General features: G+C 42.1%; 1 protein-coding gene across 2 annotated transcripts in view; it reads left to right on the top strand.

Annotated features, from left to right (window-relative positions):
• The window catches only part of LOC145407264 (zeta-crystallin-like), a 72,388-nt gene that overhangs the window by 38,499 nt on the left and 7,701 nt on the right, over window positions 1-26,188 (top strand). The window contains exons 6-7 of one of the 2 annotated variants that reach the window (XM_080278301.1): window positions 18,907-19,112; window positions 19,222-19,317. In XM_080278301.1, the coding sequence (XP_080134427.1) occupies window positions 18,907-19,112; window positions 19,222-19,317 (302 nt within the window). The remainder of the gene's footprint in view (window positions 1-18,906; window positions 19,113-19,221; window positions 19,318-26,188) is intronic. The other variant, XM_080278302.1, reaches the window with a different exon arrangement.

The raw sequence follows: 26,188 nt of genomic DNA, 5'->3' as shown, positions 1-26,188 counted from the left end.
CCCAGTCCTCTCACCCTCCTCCACACCTGCTTGTCTCTCTCCCCATACCCCCACCCTATCCCACCCTTGTCTCCCTCCCTGTCTCCTCACCCTCCCCCAGTCCAGCTTGTCTCCATGGCCATCCCCCACCCTCCCCCACCCCCACTTGTCTCCCTCCATGTCCCCTCACCCTCTCTGACCTCTGCCTGCTTGGCCCACTCTCCCACTCTTGCTTTGTTTGTTGGCCTGAATATCTTCCTGCATGTGTGTTTGATGTCTCATTTTTTATTGTATTGTTTAAGAGGAAAATATCATTACCTATGGTGCTTCTGTTAGTCTCTATTGACTGAGTAAGTTTATGATAGTTTGGGTTTGGGCCTGGATGCATCTCTGGCTTTTCTTTAGTGTCTTATGAGGAAAATTGCTCCGATATCCGACATAGTCGCTGACCGAACACTCCCACCAGTACACAACACTGCCGGATATCGGCGTATAGGTGTACGGTATTGTAATTCTAAAAGTTAACCATATCATGTTGACCGTGATTATTTAGTAATGCTTGAAACAAGCCACTCCTAGGTAGAATTATGAAGATTACAAGGTGGCTGACAATTGTTGCAATTTTGTCATATTCTGCTGAACAAGGGTATGATATGGTAGCATGATGGGCTGGTGGTTTCTAGCATCTAAATTTCTTTATTTGACAGAGGTCAGGTGGGGGTGATTAGGCAATATTACTCTGTTTTCTGCATCCCACAATCTCTTAACCAGGCAAGTTATATGCTATATAAAATTATCTTGTTTACAAACTCTGTCACTGGCTGCAAAGGTTTAACAGTTGATGGTATTGCATGGATAATACCCATATATTTGGTGATTAATCACCTTACAATTTTGTTCACTTCATCTGTGTAGCCTGAAAATCTGCCTCCATCAGAGCCGTGGACAGCATCTGATTTTATGGTCTGAGGCATGATTCCTGGTATACATTTCCTTCACAAAATGAAGAAAATTTTGCCAGTTGCCCAGATGATAAATATGAATGCAAATTGTTTGACTATGGTAGACATTAATATGTATATTTTAATTTTTTCCTAATCCTGAGACTTTCGAGCAGCAATGAGCCTATAATATACCGTACTGTATAATACAGTGGAATCTCCTGAATCACGGTCTTATGAGACTGGGCACAAGCCACGACTTGAGAATTCCACGAGTTAGAAATTCATCCATCCATCCATCATCTAACTTTTAATCTTACGGGGACAGTTACTTTTGAGTATGTCATCAAGAAATGTTGTCCCCCTTACCTGCAGACCAGCATCAAACTGGTCAAAATCTACATCAAGCTGGTCACCAGCAAACACTAACAACCTGGAAAAGAAATAAGTAAAGCATATTTAATACAAATGAACAATACAGTATTGTAAGATTCATATCTGACTCTGACTGATGACATCGCTTGAATGGACGGGGGAGGGGGGAGGGGTTCTGAGGCTTGAGGTAGACCACAGCCTCTCAGCAAGAGGCGAATGTGTTGCTGCCTCACCCTGCCATCTCTGTGCCACTTGCTTCTCATCAACCACCCTCAGGAGCCCCTCAGAGTTCAGTGTGGAGGCAACAGAAACAGTGTCATTGTCGCCCTCAGCTGCCTCTTTACCAAATGAGCATGGCCTTTCCATATTTTCTGTTGAAATGAGTCTTTCACAGGTTACTTATTATTCCTGGATTACCACAGCTACTGGACATTTTTATAAACTTAACTCTGAAAGCTGTAAATGAGGATTTAGAATGTGTGATACACTGACACATCTGGTTGGAGAGGTGCTTGGTAAACAACTTGGCCTGTTGGAGGGATTGTTTGTAAACACTGTTGATGGTGACCTGCTGGCTTCTTTGAGTACATCAATTTTATTTTTTTCCACTTACTTCTTGCAGTCATAATTCAACATTTAACTATCTGTGTTAGAAATGTACCAGTATTGCTTAACTTGGGATTCTGAGTTTCCATATTTTCTATTGAAATGAGACTTTCACAGGTTATTTTTTGTTATTCCTGGATTACCACAGCTACTGGGCATTTTTATAAACATACCTCTGAAGGCTATAAATGAGAATTTAGAATGTGTGATACACTGACCCATCCAATTGGAACGGTAGTTGATAAACAATGTGGCAGGTTGGAGAGATCGTTCGTAAACGCTGCCTGTGGCGACCTGCCAGCTTCTTTGAATACCCTGAGCTTGTTTTTTTCGAGTCACTTCTTGCAGTCACAGTTCAACAGTTAACCATCTGTGTTACATGTGTACCAAAATTACTTGACTTGAGATCATAAGTTTGTTTATCATATAGGTGGAATCGCCATTCCCATGTAGTGAAGAATTACTTCATGTGATTCATTTTTTATCAGATGGGTACAGCCCTTCCTTATTTTCTGTTGAAATGAGTCTTGCACAGGGTATTTTTTATTATTCCTGGATTACCATAGCTACTGGGTATTTTTATAAACATACCTGTGAAAGCAATAAAGGAGGATTTAGAATGCATGATACACTGATGCATCCAGTCGATACGGTGATTGGTAAACAGCTGATACTGCAAACTGTTGCTTGATGTTCCCATGTATTATAAATTCATTGTCTAGATGTGCACGATTTAGGAGACTCCACTGTATTTACGTACCAGTAAAGTTACACATGTTGTATCTTTGTGTATCTGCCTACCTTTTAATGTCTGTGTATTACAAGAAATGAATAGAGTTGCCAGAGCTAAGATCAGGGCCTTCAGATGTGCAGGAAGTGCATAGGAATGTGTTTAAACCAAGTAAACACAATACAGCCCCATTTTCTGTGGCTAATGGGAAACATAGATACAGCTTGGGAAACATCTGAATGAATAGGCATACTTGAACCTTCAACAACTTGGGTTTCCATGGAATAGTTTGATTTTCTTTTTTTTTTATTATGAGGTTAGTGGTAGGTGAGGGCGCTCAACATCCACTCACTTGATGTATTGCTGCTCTCGGGTGGCTGCCCTTTCCTCTCTTCTTTCCTTCTTTCTTCCCTCCTTTTCTGTCCATCATTCCAACATTCTCTTCTCTTTCTACTGTCTATGGGTGACTCAACACTGAATGACAAGCCAAATGGTGTCCTGTACACCAGGAAACCATTTACTCTGCTGGGTGGTAACTATATAACTGGATTATGGTGCATGGTGATTTAGTGGGTAATTTTGGTTTACCAGTTGGATTGAGCCTGGGCAGGTTTTTGTCAAAGGGATGGTTGGGGTTTATTGCTCACATACTGCCACTCAGGGAAGAGTGATGCTGGTCACTCTCATCTTAAATGTCAGGACCAACTTGGCTAGCCCTGGACTCCTACACTCCTCATGGGGCAACACAGGATTAGATGATGAATGAATCACATAAAGTGTGTGCAAAGTATTCACAGAAGAACTCTGTGCATCGTGTGAGGTGCTGTTTAGGGTGAAGAGAAGACAGAAGGGAGTGCAGGGAACAACATGGTGGAATGAATGGATGAGACAAGGTGTGGCACAAAATAGGAAAACATATAATGATTGGATGGGAGGCAGAACCTTGGAGGAAGTGGAGAAACGTAATAGAGAGCTATATGAAGAGAAGAAGAGAGAGGTGAAAAGATCAGTAAGAGAGAGTAAGAAGAGAGTGGATAAAGAGTTTGGAAGGAAGTTGAGTGTATGAGGTTAGTTCAGAAAATATCCGACCTTAGACTCAAAGAAAAATAAATAGCTAACCTGTTGAGCTAGGACACTGATCCCCCTCAAAGTAGGCCCCATCTGACTTGACATATCCAACCTATCATTCTCTCCACTGCCTGAAACATTTTTCAGAGTCAGTTTTTGGTATCACCTGCATGTGCTTCACTGCACTCATCATGATTTCTTTTCTCATCTCGAATCGGGAACCCTTCAGCGGAGTTTTGAGCTTGGGGAATAACCAAAAGTTGCACAGAGGCATGTCTGGTGAGTAGGGAGCCTGCCAGACCTGTGGGATGTTGTACTTGACCAAAAATTTCTGAAACAGTTGAGAAGAATGTGCAGGGGCATTGTAATGGCACAGCTTCCAACTTGCAACTTTCCAAAGGTCTGGTCTCCTCTGCCGGAGTCTGTCATGAAGATGACATATATCATCGAGGTAGTAATATTTGTTGACAGTCTGACCTTCTGGTGCATATCCGTGATGCAGAACACCATGGTGATGCATTTCACCTTACTGCAGACCTATCATGCCTTTTTTGGCTGAGGCGACCGTGCATGCTTCCACTCGGGTGACTGTGCTACCTATACACCCAAATCTCATCTCCAGTGATAACAGTCATCAGAAAGTCTGGATCGCTATTTTGCACACTCCAACATGTCTTGAGCAACGTTCATCCAAGAGAAGAGATCATGACAAATGCGATGGAGCACCTGCATGAGATACCAAAAACCAACTTTGAAATAGTGTCAGGCAGTGGAAATAATGCAGGCTATGTGTGTCAAGTCAGAAGGGGCCTACTTTGAGAGGGATTAGTGTCCTAGCTCAACAGGTTAGCTACTTATCTTTCTAGAGCCTAAGGATGGATACTTCCTGAACAGACCTCATAAAGTGGAGAAATTGTAAAAGATTTTCTGGAAGGAGGGAAAGAGTTAGACAGGATGATAAAGAAGTCATTAGGGGAACAAAAGATAAAAGTGGCAGATTGCCAGTGGTAAAGGAGGAAAAAGTGAGCAGATGGAGAGAACACATTACATAATTATTAAATCTGTAGAATGGAAATAATGTGAATATAACTGGCTGGGGAATGACAGGGAGAAGAAGGGAGATGAGAAGGGGGAAAGAAATCAGTGGGATGGAAATAGTGCAAGTAATGAAGAGAGTCAGAATGGGGAAAGCCCCAGGAATTGATGGAGTACGTGGTTAAATGCTGAAGCATGAGGGAGAGATAGAAGTAGAATGGACATGGAAGGTGTGTAGATTGACCAGGGAGGAAGGTACAGTCCCAGAGGATAAAAAGCATATGGTAGGATACTTATTGATAGAGTTAGCGAAATAACAGGGGAGTTAGTTTGAGAATAATAGAGAGGTTTTAGGAAGAGAGTAGGTTGTGTAGATCAGATATTCATCCTAAGGTCTTTAGTGGAAAAGTTTGTAGAGAAGGAAAGAAGTTGTATACTGCCTCCATGGATTTGGAGAAGGCATATGATAGAGTGGATAGACAAGAAATGTTGTATTAAGAATGTATGGAGTAAATGGGAAGCTGTTGAATGCCGTGAAGAATATGAATTAGAGTGCTCGGGCCGCAGTGTGTGTCGATGGTGAACTGAGTGAATTTTTCTATCTGAATGTTGAATTGAAACAGGGATGTGTCATGTCTCCATGATTGCTCAGTTTGTAATGGTTGGAGTTATAAAAGAGATACAAGGTTGGGCAGTGGATGTTGGAGTGACCCTAATGAGAGGGGGTAGGATTTGGAAATTTCCTCTTCTGTTGTTTCCAGATAATACTGTTATGTTAAGTGAGGATGTAGGGGAACTGCAAGGCTTGCTGAATGAGTTTGGGGGAGTATGTTAAAAACAGAATCTCAAGGTGAATGTAGAGAAGAGTAACGTTGTGGTCTTCAAGAGAAATGAAGTCACTGAATGCACATTGAAGCTGGATAGTGAGGAGATGGAAAGTGTATGTGCATTGAAGTATTTGGGTAGTGTGATGAGTAAGGATGGAAGTTTAAAGGATGAAGTGCTTGAAAGAGTACAGCAGGGAAAGATGGTTGCTGGTTCATTGAAAGGTGAGCATAGAAGTAAGTAAGCAACTGTATGATTGTATTGTGATACCCACTCTGGCATATGGAAGCGAGACTTGGACCTTGTTGTAAGGACACAAGTCAAGAGTGAGAGCAATGGAAATGAGTTATATTAGAAGGGGCTATGGCACTTACATGGAGAGATAGACTGACAAATGTGGAAGTGAAGGGGCATTGTGGTGTGGATCTCGATGTGATAGAAAAATTTAGGAAAAATATATTGAGTTGGTTTGGCCATGTGGAGAGGATGGAGAGTTAATAGACTGATGAGGAGAGTGTACGTGAGTGAGGTGGAGTGGGGGGAGAGGAAAGGGGAGACCAAGGATGAGATGGGGGAATGGGGTGGAGAGGTATATGAGAGAGGGAGGGTGTGAGTTGGGGTGAGGGCAGTGCAATGATTGAGGACAGGGCGACATGGAGGCAATTTGCTTGTGGACATCCCTTATGGGTTTAAGGCATCTGGCTATAGATAGATAGATAGATGAATCATTTGTAGATGCTACTGTATAAACGAGCTACAAGGTAGGGCTGTAGAGTGTCCACAGTAATAGAGGGTAGGGTTGAAAACTTCCTGTACTGTGGTTTGCTGATGATACTTTAATGATAATGAAGATGATTGGGAGTTTCAAGACTTTGCGAAAGAGTTTTGAGTGAATGTAAGAAGAGGAAGAGGAAATGGAATCTAAAAGTTATTACAGCTAAGAGTAAATTTTTTGTCTTTGAGAGAAATGGAGTCAAAGAATGCATAGTAAGGCTGGGTGTCCTTGAAAAAAAGAATGGGAATGCCTTCAAGTGTGTAGTTATTGTGATGAGTAAGGATGTAACTTTAAAGGATGAAGTTGCATTAAGAAAACAGCATGCAAGAAAGGTTGCTGATTTACTAAAAGTCATTATAAGGAGTTAGAAGGTGATTATGGAAGTAATCACTGCATTACAGTACTGCGATCCATACTACAGTATAATGTATGGAAGTGAAGCTTGGACCTTGTTGGAAGGACATAAACCAAGAGTGTGAGCAGGGGAAATCAGTTACTTGAGAGGAGCATAAGTACAATAGTTGTGTGGAGAGGCAAAATGGCAAAAGAAGTAGAGGATCACTGTGGTGTTTATGTGGTTTGGACTGAAAGCTCCAGGGGAAATGCTCCAAGATGGTTTGGTCGCATAGAGAGGATGAAGAATGAGTGGCTGACCATATGAGTGCATATGTGTGAGGTGGAGGGGATGGGGATCGGGAGGGGTAGGTTGAGGACAGGATGGAGGGATGTGGTGGTGAGACATATGAGAAGAGGTGTGAGCTGAAGTGAGAGCAGCCAAATGGCAGAGGACAGGATGACATGAAGGGAATGGGCAGCCTCTTATGTGATTAAGGTATTTGACTATAGATAGACGAACATTGTACATCAGAGTAATCTTTATGCACCATAAAAATTGCTAATAAAAGTCTGTGGTTGTGTTCCAGACTTATAGTAGTCTTGAGGACATCACATACAATGTTTTTAGTGAAGCTGTTAAACTCACCTTTAGGGAAAAGGTAGATTCCATTGCTTAATGGTTTGAAAGATTAAGCAGATATACAGTAGATGGAAAGTTGTAAAAGTCAATGTCCACTTCAGTGACAGTAATAACTGTTTGCCATGTGTATGTATTTACTGTACTGACATATAGTTCCCTTTATTTCTGTAAAATATTTTCTTGTGAAATAAAAAGTGCACTGTATTGGCTGTTCATAGAAAGCAGTGGTAAGGAACAGGAAAGTGAGCATGGAAATAAAAAAGTTGCTGCGTGACAGTATTGTGTTACCAGCCTTAAAGTATGGAAGTGAAGGTTGGACCTTGTTGGAAGGACAGAAGTCAAGAGTGAGAGCAGTGGAAATATGTTATTTGAGTGGAGTTTGTGGAGTTACATCGAGAGACAGGCCGACAAATAAGGAAGTGAAAGAACGTTGTGGTGTGTATGTGGATGTGATAGAAAACGTCAGGAGAAATACATTGAGGTAATTTGGCCAAGTGGAGAGGATGGAGAAAAGAGACCGACAAGGAGAGTGTATGCGAGTGAGGTGGAGGGGGAAGAGGGAGGGGGAGGCCGAGGATGAGATAGAGGGATGGAGTGAAGAGGTATATGAGAGAGGGGTGTGTGAGCTGGGAGCAGGACAGTGAAATGGCGTTGGACAGAGTGACATGGAGACGATTTGTTTGTGGTTACCCCTTATGGGATTGAGGTGTCTGGCAATAGATAGACAGATAGTTGGTATTGACTGTTTGCTGAACTTAGCTCAGTTTTCCATGCCATATAGATTGATGAAAAGATATTTACATTTTCACATTTATAAAGTGTTAAAAGACAAGAATATATATATATATATATATATATATATATATATATATATATATATATATATATATATATATATATATATATATATATATCCATCCATCTATCATCTAATCCTACGTTGCCCCATGAGGAGCGTAGGAGCCTGGGGCTAGGCAAGTTGGTCCTGGCATTTAAGATGAGAGTGACCAGCCTCACTCATCCCTGAGTGGCATTATGTGAGCAATAAACCCCAACCACCCCTTATATATAAACCTTCACCGGCTCAATCCTATTGGAGCACCATTATTACCCACTAAACCACCAGCTGCCAAAATTTGGTTATATGGTTACCACCCAGCATAGTAAATGGTTTCCTGGTGTACAGGAAACCATTTGGCTTGTCACTCGTTGTAGAGTCACCCACAGGAAGAAGGAAGAGGAAAGAATGAAAGAAGGAAAGACACAAGAGGGAGTGCAAAGTCACCCGCAGGCAGAAGAAAGAGGAAAGAATGAAGGAAAGAGAGACAGAAGAGGATGGATGGAAAGAAGGATGGAGGAGAGGAAAGGGCAGACACCCGAGAGCAGCACTACAACAAGTGAGTGGATGGTCAGCGCCCCCACCTACGACAAATATATCCATCCATCCATCATCCAATCCTGCATTGCCCCATGAGGAGCGTAGGAGCCCGGGGCTAAGCAGTTGGTCCTGACATTTAAGATGAGAGTGACCAGCCTCACTGATCCCTGAGTGGCATTACATGAGCAATCAACCCCAACCATCCCTTGGATATAAACCTTCACCGGTTCAATCCGATTAGAGTGCAATAATTACCCACTAAACCACCAGGCGCCAAAGTTTGGTTATATGGTTACCACCGAGCGTAGTAAATGGTTTCCTGGTGCACAGGAAACCGTTTGTCTTGTCACTCAGTGTAGAGTCACCCACAAATATATATATATATATATATATCATTGTTGGAAGGACACAAGTCAAGAGTGAGAGCAGTGGAAATGAATTATTTAAGAGGAGCCTGTGGAGTCACATGGAGAGACAGGCTGACGAATGAGGATATAAAGGAGCGTTGTGATGTGGATGTGGATGTGATAGGAAGCGTTATGAGGAACACAATGAGGTGGTTTGGCCATGTGGAGAGGATGGAGGGTGAAAGACTGACGAAGAGAGTGTATGTGAGTGAGGTGGAGGGGGGAAGAGGGAGGGGGAGGCCGAGGATGAGATGGAGGGATGGGGTGGAGAGGTATATGAGAGAGGGGTGTGTGAGTTGGGAGCAGGGCAGTGAAATGGCGGGGGACAGGGCGAATTGGAGGTGATTTGTTTGTGGCCACCCCAAACAGGATTGAGGCGTCTCACAATAGATAGATAGATATACAGTATATACAGTGGAGTCCCTTTTATCCGAAATTCTTTTAACCGGCATATGCCATTAACCGTAAGTTTTACTAAAACATTCTCATTTCGATTAACCGCAAAAATCTGAAATCTATCCGAAAATTCTCCCGCCACAGCGCCACTCAGTCGCATAATTGCATTGGAAGGTGCTTTTTTCTTGCTGCATTTTCTGCCCTTGTTACTGCATTTTACCCTGCTCACGATGCCTAGGAAGCCTTCTGAGAACCCCAAGAAGCGTCGGCACCTCCCTCAGGCCACCAAGCTAGAAAGCATCGAGAGGAAGAAGAAAGGGGAGAGGAAAGTTGACATTGCCAAGGCCTACGACATGAATGAAGCCAACATGAGGGCTATAATAAAAAACCAAGACAAGATCCTGGCAGCCGAAGGCTATCACACGGCACTTCATACCAGGTTTGCCGAGGATACGATGGTAAATCAGAACGGTAAAGTGGTAAAATTGCCGACGATGCCACGGGCATTTGGAATTCATCTGGATGGATTCCTGCCGAGCGTACGATGGGGAAAACAGTGTGACCAAAACCCAGGCGACTCGACAGAGAATGTATCGTACTACAGCATTGAACATTTAGCCTGACACTGAATACATATTAATATTTTAGAATAAATATCATTCGTTTTGAAACCCTTCTCATTGGCGTGCATACCAGTTTATAAACAAAGTTGCTTCTCCGTATTCTCTACCGAGTCAGCGACGGCGATCACTTTCCACAGTCACGAGACGGGGCTCTGGCAACAGTGTGAGAAGCATGCACTTTGCCGAGGATTACAGGGCTAGGACAGGCAGAAGCAGGACCTTCCATGGCTGTGGACGAAGATAGTGATTCTGAGTGTGATTTCGAAGGATTTATGAGGGAGGTTTGATTTTGAAGGATTTATGAGGGAGGTTGAGGAGGAGCAACATCCATTACCTGCTAGTGACGCCAGCAGCCATCCTCCGGGGACCCAGTAGGACTAACTACAGCCTTGGATACCACCTTCCATTCCCAGGAAGCCCACCAACACCATCCTAAAAGGTTAGTTATCATTCATAGCACAGTACCATTTATTTTAATTACAATAGTACCAATATATGTATAGGTATATGGTAGGTATTTAGGGTGACTTTTCCTAGGGTTGCTGACATAATTCATTTTTCCCCATAAGCTCTATTGTTAGTCCAACACGTTTTTGGTCCAACACGTGACCCATGCATGACAATATTACCGTGCTGGACGCTAGGGCACTGTATGTATATATATATGTTAATATATATATATATATATATATATATATATATATATATATATATATGGCTCAGTGGGTTAGAGCGCTCCGCTCTGACCGAAGGGTCGGAGGATCGAATCCACCCAAGGGTCATTGGTAGACATCAGGAAGGGCATCCGGTCATAAAATGCTACATGCTCCAGTCCAAAAGTCCTCTACCCAGGGGCAACACCTTAGCCCTTCAGGGATACCAGGCGTAAAACCAAATTTATATACTGTATATATATATATATATATATATATATATTATTGGTGATGATTTCATTAGGTATGAGTATAATCTATAATATATGAAGCGGATGAAAACTACATGAACTTATATCATGGTTACAACACTTGGAACAAGAAAAAGTAGCAAGATTTTTTTTTTTTCCATGTTGGAAAAATACTTTAGGTATTGCAGGGTTATGGGATATTGTTTATAACTAGCAAACTTTAATCTGACATGAAATTCATGAGTTTTTGTAAGATTGCATCATAATCTGTTATGAAGTTCTTGGATTTTTGTAAGATTACTTAACACTTTCATTCCTAAGTCTCTTGTCTTTATAGTATATATACAGTGTTTCATAGTAGTTTCTCCATGATATAATTGTTAAGTTCAGTTTATGGTGTTGGTGTGTCAGTCACAAACGATACACCCCATTCACTTAAGCCAGTCATGAGGAGCCCAGAAACAGTCTGAAGGTTGCTGCTGATTGGCTGATACTGTACAATACTAGGTGTGGCAGCAGACATTGAGGTGTTCTTGATCAGTTTGACTACAGTGTTCTCTGTTCTCTGGTGCTTCACACAGTTCATTCAGAATGTACATTATTTGCTTTTTATTGCATCCTTATAGTACATACATTGCAATGTACCTATGACAGTCACTGCCATACTGTACAACAAGGCATTAGAAGCTCCGTGAACAGTGGGTACAAAATGGTAATGACTTCAATCCCTCTGTTGGTACCACGGGTGTGGTGAGCATTCGACCTGTGGTTCATAGTCACACTGACTGCTATCCCACCTCTCTCCCACCAACCCTACCACCCCACTTTTACCCAGCTGTGTTGGCCAATCATGTGTGTCCATTCATTCGTTCCAAATGACAGAGTTAAATGAATACCTTTTAGTTAGTATCTCAGAATTCTAGGATTCATGCAATAATATCTGACTTTGCCACTTGATCCTTCTGTGTGGTACTGTGTTTATCTCATCAAAATTTTTATTCAGTTTTTAAAAATTAAAGGATTTATATGATAACTTGCAGGCTTTTAATTAGTCATGGATTTCTTGGATCCTTTTATAATTTCTCACTTTTTTGTTACAGAATACTTTTTTGTGTAAATTATATTTCTCCCAGTAATTTTTTTTTTTCTTAATTTTTATATGTTGCTCACACTTTCATCATATAATGCTTATGTATTTTAATTTTATTTCTCCTGGTAAAATTTCTTTTTCTTTTAATTATTAAGAATTCTAAGGTATGTAATGAGTGACCCACAAACTTTAAAATGTCTTGAAACTTCAGAATTCTTGCTATCTTACACATTGTTTACCAAGTCTTTTTTCTGTATGGTGTATTTTGGCCTGTAAATTATCTGTTTGATGCTATTTTCTAAGGCCACAGAAGTATGTTGGTTGACGAACAAACTTAAATCCCTCCTGGAACTCAGGGACTTGAGTAGTGTTGTCACATACTCATCATAGAGTTAGTTGTCCATTTGTCTGCACATTACAAATATATTTATCGTAATTAAATATTCTGAGTGATATGTTTAGTTGTTCCTTTTAATATAGAGGTTTTGGGGTTTATTCTTATCACTTAAACATCTCTTCCTAGCCACTTTACTTCTCCATATGGTCTGTTAAGATTCTCATGTCTGTTGATTATGTCAAATGTCTATCTGTCTATCTATTTATTGCGAAATGCTGTAATCCCATAAGGGGTGGCCACAAACAAATCGCCTCCATGTCACCCTGTCACCCGCCATTTCACTGCCCTGCTCCCAGCTCACCCCCCCCCCTCTCTTATATACCTCTCCATTCCATCCCTCCATCTCATCCTTGGCTTCCCCTTCCCTCTCCCCCCCCCTCCACCTCACTCACATACACTGTCCTTGCCAGTCTCTCACTCTCCATCCTCTCCACATGGCCAAACCATCTCAGTGTGTTTCTCCCAACTCCTATCACATCCACATCCACTCCACAATGCTCTATCAAATGTGCCCATATTAAAATGATATAAATGGCATATTGTGTAGGCATTCATTATAACTCTGCCCACCTATGGTGGAGGAGGCATTGAGTGCTTGATCAGTCCATCTGTGTGTGTATGCGTTCTTGCGTCTGTAGCACTATTGTGGGTACGATATCTTCCGAACCCATCGATGGATTATCACCAAACCTTTGCCAGTGATTCAGTACTGTATGAGGAAATGATGAACTGATCAGGTGAGCTAGCTCAAGGGGCCAAAGGTCAAGGTCATACGGAGTTGGCTTAGTTTATCCTTGTTGGTGTGATGTCTCCTGAACCCCTCAACAGACTTTAACCAAACTTTCGCCAGCGATACAGTAGGAAGAGATGAAGAACTTCATAGCTCAGCAAAGTCAAAGGATGAAAGGTCAAGGTCATATGGGGTCGACATGGTTTGCAGGTGCAGTATCTCCTGAATCCCATGACATATTTTAACCAAACCTTTGTCGGTGATACAGTATGAAGGGATGATGAACTGTTTAGGTCAGCAATGTCAAGGGGTCAAAAGTCAAGGTCATATGGAGTCATCTTAATATATATAGTCCCATTTCAACCCACAATGAACCCTGTCATGGAGGTTGTATGGCGAGTCCATGCACAAGTCTTGGTGGAGGCATACCGAGTGACGCTTAGCGTCGACAGCTCAGGGCCTGAGTTCTTGGCATTTCATTTTTATAAATGAGGTATGTGTTCCAAAATTTCCACTAACATCCATTCTCCTGGAAGTGTAAATTTAGGGAAACTGGACAATTAAAGTTTTTCCAAGATGAACCAAATTTGGTACAGTGGTCAAGGGGCACTTCGTGACAAATTCTACGAGGTTTCAGAGCAATTGCATAAAGAAAAAGGCTACAGAGTAACCTTGTTTTGTATGGGCTGGAACTATTCTCACGGCTGCCATGAGAATAGTTCCAGTCTTCATTAAACATATACAGATCAGGTTAAGAGGTAGCATTGTAACTCAGGTTGGTTATTTTTCTCAACTTTACTGTGAACTTCATGGCAAAAAGAATATTAAGAGGATTATATATAACTAGGGCTTGCAGTTTACAAAATAATGAATGTGAAATATGCAAAATAAAGTGCTAAAGAATATGTGTTGGAAAGCTGTCTGTTTCATTTCGTTTTTAAAGGCTCCAAACTGCTTTCATTCATTGGCAGTGGTCAAATGGCAACTCTCCATGCTGCTTTATCCCTGGCAGCTCCCCTATTCAGTCCTTTCTCCCTGAAGTCACACTCAACAACCTCGTCCGAGGTCTTTTTTAGATCTACCTCCCGCAGCCCTACCCCTAATGTTTCCACTTCTCACTTTCTGCATCATTCCCCATCGTCTCCACAAGTCCAAACCATCTCAGTCTACCTCTCCTTGTCACACCAATACACTCCAATCCCATCCTATCTCTCAACTCTTCCATTGTAAACCTAGTCCCCCCAGGCCTCGCATTCAGGGACGCATTGCACATCCACCTGATCATTGTCATTTCTGTACGTTTGAGCCTGCATATATCCTCTTCCTTTACTGCCCAGGGCTTACTGCCTTACAGCATTACTCTCCTAACACAAGCTGCATACAAAGATCCCATAGCATGGAGGGAGAGCCCTCTCAGTGTCAGGAGAGACAACAGCTCCCTGAACTTCTTCCAATCACTCCTCACTCTGGCCACAGAGCTAGTTCTAGCCCCACCTCCAGCACATATCATGTCTCCCAAATAAGAGGACTCTTCCACACACTCAAGAGACTCACCAGCAAGATCAGTCCATTCATGCCTGACAATCTCCATATGCTCTCCCCAGCACATTGCACGCATGAAATAAGCATTATTTCGCAGTCTGCATCTAATACCACTACATCTCTTATGCACCCATGTATCACAAACACTGCACAAAATGGAATAACTTCCCATGCCCTTGTGGCAAATCACACATGGCCACTCCCCTTCTTCTTTTGACAGTACTGCCACCAACCATAGATACCATCACTTTTGTTTGATCTGCATTTACTCTTAAGCCCTTGTGCCCCATACCATCTCTCCACTTCCTAAGTCTTTCCTCTGCCTCCTTTTCATTCTCTGCAGTCAACACCAAATCATCAGCATACAACATCTCCCACGGGAGTCCAATTCTGAAGTCACGTGAAAGGGCTTCAGGTATCATAGTAAACAACAAGGGGCTCAAGACTGACCCCTAATGCACACCACCATTCACAGAAAACTCAACACTCAACTCTCCATTCACCCTTACCTGGGTGCGAGCACCAACATAAATAGCCATAACCACCCTAGCCTGCCACTCATCGATCCCAAGCTTTCTTATGGCTCACTTCACCACCTCTCTAGGGACTCTGTCAAAGGCCATCTCCAAATCAACAAAAACAAAGTTCAGAGTTTTCCTATATCATTTTCCTGAAGTTGTCAAACAGTGAATATGGCATCAGTGTTCCCTTTGCATGGCATAAAACCCAAATTGCATCTCATCAGTACTCACTCTTTCTCTAATCATACCTTCTAGAACTCTCTCCATTACCTTTATCATCTGGTCTAAAAGCTTTTTGCCTGTATAATTTCCTCTTTCCAGGGCATCACCCTTCCTCTGTACACATTTACAATTACACTCTTCAACCAATCATATGGGACAACACACTCATATATAATCCTATTTATCAAGTCAGTGCTTAACCTCACTCCTATATCTCAAGAGGGTCTCAGCATTTCAGCAGTCAACCCAGACGCACCTGTTGCCTTCCCCACGTGCATCTTGCCTATTGCCCTGCTCACAAGAGTAGCGTCGATCAAAGGCCAAGGGCCAGTCACTGGTTCTGCTGACTCCAGACCTTCTCTGTCCCAATCAAACTTCTCATTCAACAGCCAGTTATAATGCTTTCTCCAGGCGTCTTTAATATCCCCACTATTCACCACTACCGTTCCTTCATCATTACACATTGCTCACCTATGATATCCCTGTTTCCCTTCTTAATCTGATTTGCCATCTTAAACATCATATTCTTCCTTTCCACACTATTCAGGTTATCAAGTAAAAGTCCCTGAGACTCAGACTTTGCCCTGTAAGCATCATTTCTAGCCCTGTGCTTGGCAGCCAAGAATTGCTCTTTTTTACCACCCTTTTTCCATTCCCCCAAAAGACTTCTTTTCTCCTTAACTGCAGTTTCTACACTCTCGTCTCTACACCAAGCTACTTTATGTCATGGTGGGCCCCTTGTCCACCCACACACTGAATCAGTATCTCTCAGGAGGCTGTTCTTGAGAGCTCTGTATTGTTCATTAACACGTTTGTCAATTGCTCCCTGTTCTGCCACCACTCTGCTCATCTTGGTATAGAAGGCATCTCTTACTGCTTGGTTTTTCAGCTTCCATATTTTCCTCCTAGGTGCATAGGTCCTCTTTATCATCACCCGCTCCTTAAGCGCCATGTTACATATAAATAACTTGTGTTGCAACACACACTCCTTGCTCCATAAGTTTAACATCCTTTGCTATTCTCCTACCAGCCATCCTGACCAAGAAATAGTCTATCTGGCTGCTATTTCCCCCAGACTCGTATGTAATAAACCTTTTCTCTCTTTTCCTAAAATTGGGTTATACACAATCATGTTCATTGCCTCCCCAAACTGAAGTATCCTTTCCCCTTCCTCATTTCTTGTACCATATGCATATCTCCGATGTACTCCTTCATATCCTTGAGCTGCTTCATCTACATGGCCATTTAAGTCCCCTCCCAAAACTGCAATCTCATCATTCCTATACCACTTACTACACCTATTAAGTCAGCCCAGAATCAGTCATTTTCTGCCTCATCCAAGCCAGCCTGTGGAACATACACCGATATAAATGAAAACGTTATCCCACCGAACAAAATTGTCACTACTGTTATCCTATCACTTACTGTCATCACATTTATGACATATTCCATCCATTTCTCCTTAATTAACACACCCACACCACCACATCCATCTGCTCCACCCTTCCAAAAAATAACTTTTAACGACAGACTCTCCTAGCAATCATACTGGCTGATCCTCCTCTATATCTGACTTCTTGCACACATCCAAGATCCACCCACCTCCTGCTCAGTGCCTCAACTACTTTCCCCACTCTACCCCTCAGACTTCCCACATTCCATGATGCCACTCTGATCCCCTTGGGTGATTTAGTTTCCTCAGGCTTGCTTTGATTCTCTTTCTTTTTTGTCATTATCAGTAAATATAATGGAGAGAGACAGACCATAGGCCCCAACCACTCGCACAGTCCCAAGTCCAGGCATAGGGATCTGGGACCCATAGCCCATCAGCTGTGCACACAAGAATATGGCCTCAGATGTTGAATACAGTACTGTGTGGTATGGCTGTGATGGTATACATCCATACCTCATTGTATGATCAGTTGCTGTACGATACCTTGCCATAGTGATGTAAAAAAATTAACACCCTTCCTTGCCTGTTGATGGCCAGTCGCTGGTTATCCGATGGGTATTTATCCATTAGTCTCTTTTTAACCGATTTTGGTGATATTTTAAACTTGAATTGACTCTATGGGATCCATTTATGTGAAGCTACGGAATGTGGTGAATGTTTTTGGCTTATCAGATAGACTCAGGATTCTGGGGTCTTGAATGATGAGTGAATGGAAATGTGACCCATTGGACTGGGCAGATTTGGGCTGTCTGGACATTGCTACTCCTCACCCTGCACCAGGGTGGGAAAGGAGATCTGGATGATGATAATGATGATTAAATATGAATTTTGTGTTTAGGTTGATTTATAAAGTGTTTTTAGACTTAGATTGATGGGTTTTAGTCATAGTTGGGGTGAACACTCATTTTGGGGTACAGTTTACTAAGTTTGTCAAGACTACCCATCATCGGTGAGCCAGTTAGACTGTAATAATACTGTTAGATGAAAACTTGACTATTTTGTGTCCATCATAGATGACTCCCAATGCTGGTTGAATGACATGTGAGCTGAAGTTGTGATGCTAAACAACTTTTATTAATAATTTTTCCTTCTACAGTCAGTACTTTCTGAGGTATGAGTATTCAGCACAGACACGGATACATTTCGTACAAAAATAATGACCCTCATTTTCGTCTCTCTGTGACTCTGAACAACTTTTATTAACAACTTTTCCTTTTACAATCAATACGTTCTGAGATTTGAGTTTTCGACACAGACATACATACACAGATACATTTCGTACAAAAATAATGACCTTCGACTTCGTCTGCCTGGCTCAATTTTTTTCTGGACTTTTTTTTTTTTATGATTTCCAGATTTTATTATTGGGTGTAGGTGAGTTATAGACTGCTTTTAGGCTTAGTTTAGCATGTTTTAAAGTTGTTTAGGGGTTTAGGTGAGCTAGAAACTTGTTTTTGGACTCATTTGGGTGGGTTTTGGACTTGGTTGGGGTGGGATCCCAAGGCTTTCCAACGCATCCCAATCCTTTCTGTCTTATAAAGTCCCCATCTAACGATACCCTGGCTTAACGATGGGTTTTCCCAAATGCATCTCATCGTTATAACGAGGACAGGTTGTACTGTATGTCTGGAGGTATTCCTGACCAGAACAAGAGCGGGACCAAAGCTAGTGAAGCAAGTTGAGGTGGACTGCATTTTGAACCACGACTTGCCCTAGCTTGACATCTTGGCTCCTGGGAACTGATATGATATTCTGGTGAGGGATTTGAAAGCAGACTTACCTTTGTAATCAATTCGTGTCACAATTTCAATTTGTTTTTGAAAAAAGGACAAGAGATGTGGAAGGATTCTGCACGCTGCTTGTCATTCCCACAAATACAAATCCACTTATGACAGGGAATTAATCACAAGCCTATCTGTGATTTAACGTGCAGGCCTTGAGGTGGTGGGCACGGCCGGAACAGAGGCAGGGCTGAAGCTGGTGAAGCAGGCTGGGGCAGACTCTGTGTTAAATCACCGCCAGCGAGGCTACCTTGACTCCCTGACTGCTGGGGACAAATTTGATGTCATCCTTGAGATGCTGGCCAATGTCAACCTTGGTGTTGACTTGCCCCTCATGAAATCACATGGACGCACTGTGGTGAGGCTTGCACCAGGTTGTTATGATGGTGATGAAGATGATGATGATGATGTTGATGACAATGATGATGATGATGATGATGATGATGACGACCTGTTACATTCCTCAGGTGGTGGGATCAAGAGGTACGGTGACCATTAACCCACGTGACTTGATGGGAAGTGAAACCTGTGTGATGGGTGTTGCTCTCGCCACTTCCACACTGGTAATAGTCAGAACTGTATCTTCTTCATTAAATCCCTTTTCAGAGTCACCCTGACTTGTGAATCAGATGAACTTATTACAAATCATAAGTACTATATTTGTTTTGGTAACTTTTTTTTTGATGATTCAAACAGTTGCATAGGAAATTAGGATTACAGTATTTCTGTATGTTAAATTTGCCCCTGCCCAGTGATTGTATATAATTTAACCTGCTCCGTCCTGGCAGATTTTTTACCAATGACCTTCCCCCCCGTGCTGCAGCCAGGGGGGGACCACAGAGGCCTAGGGGCCCCCCCCCAAAATTTCTACACGTGTTCAAGAATAGACTGCGAATCTTAAATGTCGAATACTTGTTTAATCCAGGGTGTAATACTCAGTGTGTCACTTATTTGGAGAACTGAAAAAATATGCAATTCTGAGTAAAAATTCTTGTATACACATATTGTATTCTTTTTAAGACTTACTTTACTTTAGGTGCGAGACAGATATTCGAATTTATGCACGGGGAGCTGTTGGTGCCCGGATGGGTGAGGAGAGGAGGCAGGAAAGGAAGCAAGAAACTTGTGCCACTCTGCAAAATTTTCAATTGTTTTTTATGTACCTTATAACACATTATCTTCAAAACGGGAAACTCCGTTACTTATAGGTTTATGTAATTAACTAGTTATGAGTACCTGTGGGCATGTAGGCCTACATGTGGCAGAATTGGCAAGAAAAACTATCATGGCAACGTTTACCGGCCATCAGCTGAGTGTCACTCGCTCATCACCCTCCTGTGCCATCAGTCATCTGTCAACTCTCATCATATCATGTAGCACCAGTGACCAGTCAATACAACTTGCTAATTACGCTACTTGCACATTGTACTGTGACAAGAAGTGAAAAGACATATTCCGTTGGTTTCCCTGGATCACTTTACAGTAAAACTTCGATATAACTGCCTTCAATAGACCGGAATTCGCTTTTATTGGACTCGAGGAGCTACTGGGCTAAATTCCTATATATCGGAAAAAGTCCGATAAAGCCACTTCAGCAATGTTCACCACAATAATGTAAGTAAAAGACATGTTTATCAGTGTACAGTACAGTATTATTATACTGTATATATTATACCATTTGATTAATGTAGTGAAGTTATAACACGGTACAGTACTGCAATGGTAGTCTAAACAGTTTAAAAAACGTTCATGCAATCTGGACTAATGTCTGATATGTCGAAAAAAGTCTGGATTAGCAGGAGGAAGTCAGGATGTCACATTTTTCGGAATGGTTTGGGCCCCAGTTAGTCCATTATAGTGAGGTCTAACTGTATTATGAAACGGAAGCAGCTGGAGCAATCAAGTATATTGCACTTCATGAGTTCAAGTTCTAAAAGGTCAGTTTATGTTTTGCAAATGCATTACTTTGTAGAGGACATAATTTCTGCCAGTAATAATAACAAATTATAATGTCATGCCATGAGCCCTACATAAGTGTAGGTGGACGCAGAAACTGGAAGCCAATGATTGCATATGATTTTCCTTGTGATCTATTTCAGGCTTTAGCTACCTGTGCCCTGTGTGGCAGCCATCACTGAAGTAAACTAATCATCAGTGAACAAAGTGAAGTATTTAACAGACGGTGGATTTTCATAGACATTAGGGATGAGTGTGTGAGTTGGGACAGTGTGGGACATGGGGTGAGTTGGAACAGTGGGCACTGCAATGCCAAATGTCAAGACATTTCCATTTTATGGTGCCCATTCATTAGCCCTGCCCCAACTTTACAAATGTTGTTAATATTAGTTTTCTGTAGAACCACGAATAATACATGAAAAATGTACAAATATGAAAGGGTAACATTACAGTATGATCTATCTATCTATCTATCTATAGCCAGACGCGATAATCCCGCAAGGGGTGGCCATTTGACTTTGAGTTATTTTTTTTACGGGGAGGGGTACTAACCCTCCACCAACCCACTTGTTGACACATAGGGAGCACGTATGGTTTGGTTATATGGTTACCACCCAGCGTTGTAAATGGTTTCTTGGCTTACAGGAAACCATTTGGCTTGTCACTCAATGTAAAGCCACCTGTAAAGGAAAACAATAGAAAGTGACAGGAAAGATGGGAGAAATAGGAAGAGAGGATAGAAGGCACAGAAAAAGAATGATAAAGGCTAAGGAAGAAGTAGACAGCACTACATCAAGTGAGTGGATGATGGTCGCCACCACCTACCACAATTACAGTATGACCTTTGTAGAATTTCATTTTTGAAAATACACATATTTTGCCGATTTTCCTCTATCGCAGTCAGTTTTAGAGCTAAAGGTCTACTTTTTAGTGGGTGAACTCTTCAATTGTTGTAGTTTTTTGTGATTAATCCAGAAAATGCATTTTTACAGCAGAGCAGTGCTGAAGGATTAATAAACAATTGTCCCGACTCGCCCACCATTTTGTTTTTACCCAGGGTGAGTTGGGACAACAATTTCACTTGTGATTTTCACAAGGAAAAACCCTTTTCATGCATTATTTACTACTGTATATTATAGTTTGCTGTATTTATGGTGGTTTTGGGTGTCAACAAGTAGATATTTTTCATCAGAGGATGAGAAAAAGGCAGAGTATAAGAGAGAAGTGGAGGAACGATTGGGCAAATATGAATTGGAGCAGATGGGAGACGTGGAAGGTGTGTGTAAGATATTTACAGAAGAAATATGTGCAGCATGTGATGTGGTGTGTGGAAGGAAGAGAAGACGGAGGGGGGTGCAAGGAACAGCGTGGTGGACTGAAGAGGTGAAACAGGCTGTGGCACAAAAGAAGAAAGCATACAATGAATGGATGAGAAATAGGGGGGTGGAAGAAGTTGAGAGGCGGAAGAGAGAGTTATATGTGGAAAGGAAGAGAGAGGTGAAAAGATTAGTAAGAGAGAGTAAGAAGAGAGTGGATGAGGAATTTGGAAGGAATTTGAGTGTAAAGTGGAGGGACTGTAAGAAAATGTTCTGGAGAGAAGTGAAAAGAGTAAGACAGGGTGGAAGTGAAGTTAGCAGGGGAGTGAAAGATAAACATGGTAGATTACTAGTGGAGAAGGGAGAAAAAGTGAGCAGATGGAGAGAACACTTTAAAGAATTGTTGAACGTAGAGGATGGAAGTAATGCGAGTATAAGTGGCTGGGGAATGGCTGGGAGAAGGAGGGAGGTGAGAAGACAGGAAGAAATCAGTAGGATAGAGGTTGTGGAAACAATGAAGAAAGTTAAATTGGGGAAAGCCCCAGGAATTGATGGAGTGTGTGGTGAGATGCTGAAGCATGAGGGAGAGATAGTGGTAGAATGGATGTGGAAGATGTGCAGATTGGCCTGGGAGGAAGGTAGAGTCCCGGAGGATTGGAAGTCAGGTATAGTTATTCCCTTGTACAAAGGAAAGGGAAAAGAAGTGTGTGGTAATCATAGGGGCATTTGTCTTCTTAGTATAATAGGAAAAGTGTATGGTAGGATACTTATAGACAGAGTTAGAGAAAGAACAGAGAAATTAGTTGGAGAAGAACAGGAGGCTTTAGGAAGGGAAGAGGTTGTGTAGATCAGATATTCATTCTTAGATCTTTAGTGGAAAAGTTTCTAGAGAAGGGAAAGAAGTTGTATGCGGCTTTCATGGATTTGGAGAAAGCATATGACAGGGTGGATAGACAAGGATTGTGGAAAGTGTTAAGAATATATGGAGTAGATGGGAAGTTGTTGAATGCTGTGAAGAGTATGTACGATGGTGCGAAGGCTGCAGTGCGTGTGGATGGTGAACTAAGTGAATTTTTCTCTTTGAAAGTTGGTTTGAAACAGGGATGTGTCATGTCTCCATGGCTGTTCAATCTGTACATGGATGGGGGTAATAAAAGAGGTACAAGGTAGGGTAGTGGATGTTGGAGTGGCCCTGGTGAGAGAGGATAGTGTTTGGAAACTCCCTGTACTGTTGTTTGCAGATGATACTGTGTTGTTGAGTGAAGATGAAGGGGGAGCTGCAAGGCTTGGTGGATGAGTTTGAGAGAGTGTGTAAGAACCGGAACCTAAAGGTGAATGTAGGGAAGAGTAAAGTGATGGTCTTTGAGAGAGGTGAAGTCAGTGAATGTATAGCGAGGTTGGATGGTGAGGAATTGGAAAATGTGAGTACGTTTAAGTATTTGGGTAGTGTGATGAGTAAGGATGGAGGTTTGGAGGGTGGAAGTGCTCGAAAGGGTACAGCAGGGAAGAAAGGTTGCTGGTTCCTTGAAAGCAGTGATAAGAAAACAGGGAAGTGAGCATGGAAGTAAAAAAGTTACTACATGACAGTATTGTGATACCAACTCTAACGTACGGAAGTGAAGCTTGGACATTATTGGAAGGACACAAGTCAAGAGTGAGAGCAGTGGAAATGAGTTATTTAAGAGGAGCCTGTGGAGTCACGTGGAGAGACAGGCTGGCAATGAGGATATAAAGGAGCGTTGTGGTGTTGATGTGGATGTGATAGGAAGCGTTATGAGGAACACACTGAGGTGGTTTGGCCATGTGGAGAGGATGGAGGGTGAAAGACTGACGAAGAGAGTGTATGTGAGTGAGGTGGAGGGTGGAAGAGGGAGGGGGAGACCGAGGATGAGATGGAGGGATGGGGTGGAGAGGTATATGAGAGAGGGGGGTGTGAGTTGGGAGCAGGGTAGTGAAATGGCGGGGGACAGGGCGACTTGGAGGCGATTTGTTTGTGGCCACCCCAAACGGGATTGAGGCGTCTGGCAATAGATAGATAGATAGATAGGTTGCATGCATGCCCTAAAGAGAGAAAATACTGTGATGTGGATTGTGCCAAAAAAAAAATGTATATTGGTATAGTGTTAAAAGTAGGGAAAAAGAGTTGTACAGTGAAATTTTTGGAAAGGAGAAGAACTGAGAAATGCAACTGGCCAGTTTGTGATGATATACTGTATACTGATGATGATTTTTGGCAGTATACTATTGGTGGACCTGTTTTATTAGCAGGAACTGTACCTTTTACGATGCAAGAGGTGGACAAAGCCTTTCATGATTATGAAAAGCATATTTCTCAGTGAAATTTTACATCATAAATGGCTACAGGCAACTTATTGGAACTCTTAACTACGGAATATGTATAGTGCAGTGTGTCCTTAAGTGCGTGGGGGGCGGCTAGGTTAGTCATTGTGGCCCCCCCCCTCCCGAATTATATTTTTGGCTGCACCCCTGCTTCCCCGAATCCCAGCAGATTTTCAAATTTTTATTTTTTGGCTAAAACCTCTGCTTTTTATGAGAAACATCGAAAATTTATAGAGAAATCACTCACTTGAGCTTAAAAATTCCAGTATAGGTGACAATACCCTCACCTGGCTGTGTTTTCTATGGGGCCTGGCTCCAGAGAAAATGCTTGTTGTGGGAGGGGTAACTGTTCCAAACCACTCATAATAGGTAGATATTTATTTATTTGGTACGAATTTATATGTACTACAAGAGTATATTGGTTTTCACACAGTAATATAGGCGATATAAGTGTTTCGTTTACCAAACACATCAACATATCGCACATTTTTTGGCGACATTACCTGATCATCACTTCTGACTGTTTCTTCCTGTAACTCTACGTGAACTTTGTCCTCCACATTATCATCAATTCTGGAATCACTCTGGCTTTGAATTTCGTACCGTGGCGTGAAATGTATTTACTGGCCAGGTCACTGGTAACAGGTGAGTTGCCGAGACAGTGGCGTGCGGGGGGGGTGGGGGGAGGTCACGCAGGGTAAGGCATAGTCCCCGCCTGGCCTTGGGTAGAGGAAGGTGTCCCATGTATGCGTACCAAAAATCACACGCGAAATTTGAAAATGTGCAAATGACGGACCTTGCAATTGCGGCGTGTTTATAAACGTCAATGGGAGTCACAGTGACAAAGCATTCGGGTGCCTATGTACGTCAATGGGACACGGCGAGTTAAGAGAGAGCCGTCAGAATGAGAGAGACTTATCTTCATTTACGGTATACTGTATATATATACAGTGGAATCTCCTAAATTACGGTCTTATGAGACTGGGCACATGCCACAATTTGAGAATTCTGCTATTTAGAAATGACTAGTCTTATGGGGAAATTTATTTATGGGTCTGTTATCTCGCAAAAATTGTCCTTGTCCCCAAACCTACATCAAACTGGTGACCTGCAAACAGTAACAGCCTTCATGCTTGGCCTGGGAAGGAAGTGCTGTAATTGGCCTATAGGAAGTGCTATGCTTGAATATGATTGGTTTAGTAATTGCCATGCTTGACTGAGATTGGTTTATGCCCAGCATAATGCGTGGACTTGAGGTAATGGTGGCATATATTACACGAGGCATCAGAAAAGTGTTACTTTTGATGACTGCATCTGCGAATTTCATGTCATTTCCACGATTTAGTGAAGTTGCAAACTTACATGATGTTGCCATGTACAGTATTACGAATCTGTTATTTAGAATTGTGTGATTTAGGAGATTCCACTGTATCTATCTATAGCCAGATGCCATAATTCTGTAAGAGAAGGCTGTTTGTTTTTGAATTAGAGGTTTTACAGGGAGGGGCACTAACCCTCTGCTGACCCACTCGTTCACACGTAGAGAACATGTTGGTTGGTTATATGGTTACCACCCAGCATTGTAAATGATTTATTGGCTTACAGGAAACCATCAGGCTTGTCACTCAATGTAAAGCAACCTGAAAAGGAAGAGTAATAGAAAGTGACAGGAGAGGTGGGAGAAATAGTGCGAGAGGAGGGCAGACACAGAAAAAAAATGATGAAGATGAAGGAAGAAGTAGGCAGCACTTCATCAAGTGAGTGGACGATGGTTGAAGCGTGCATGGAAAAGTTTCAGAGGAAAGAGAGAGTGCATTTGATT

This window comes from Coenobita brevimanus, chromosome 72, assembly GCF_032717465.1.
Source record: "Coenobita brevimanus isolate Jiangsu-jjx chromosome 72, ASM3271746v2, whole genome shotgun sequence".
Taxonomy (NCBI): domain Eukaryota; kingdom Metazoa; phylum Arthropoda; class Malacostraca; order Decapoda; family Coenobitidae; genus Coenobita; species Coenobita brevimanus.
The sequence above is the reverse complement of the archived record's forward strand: the minus strand, read 5'-3'. Positions and strand labels throughout refer to the sequence as shown.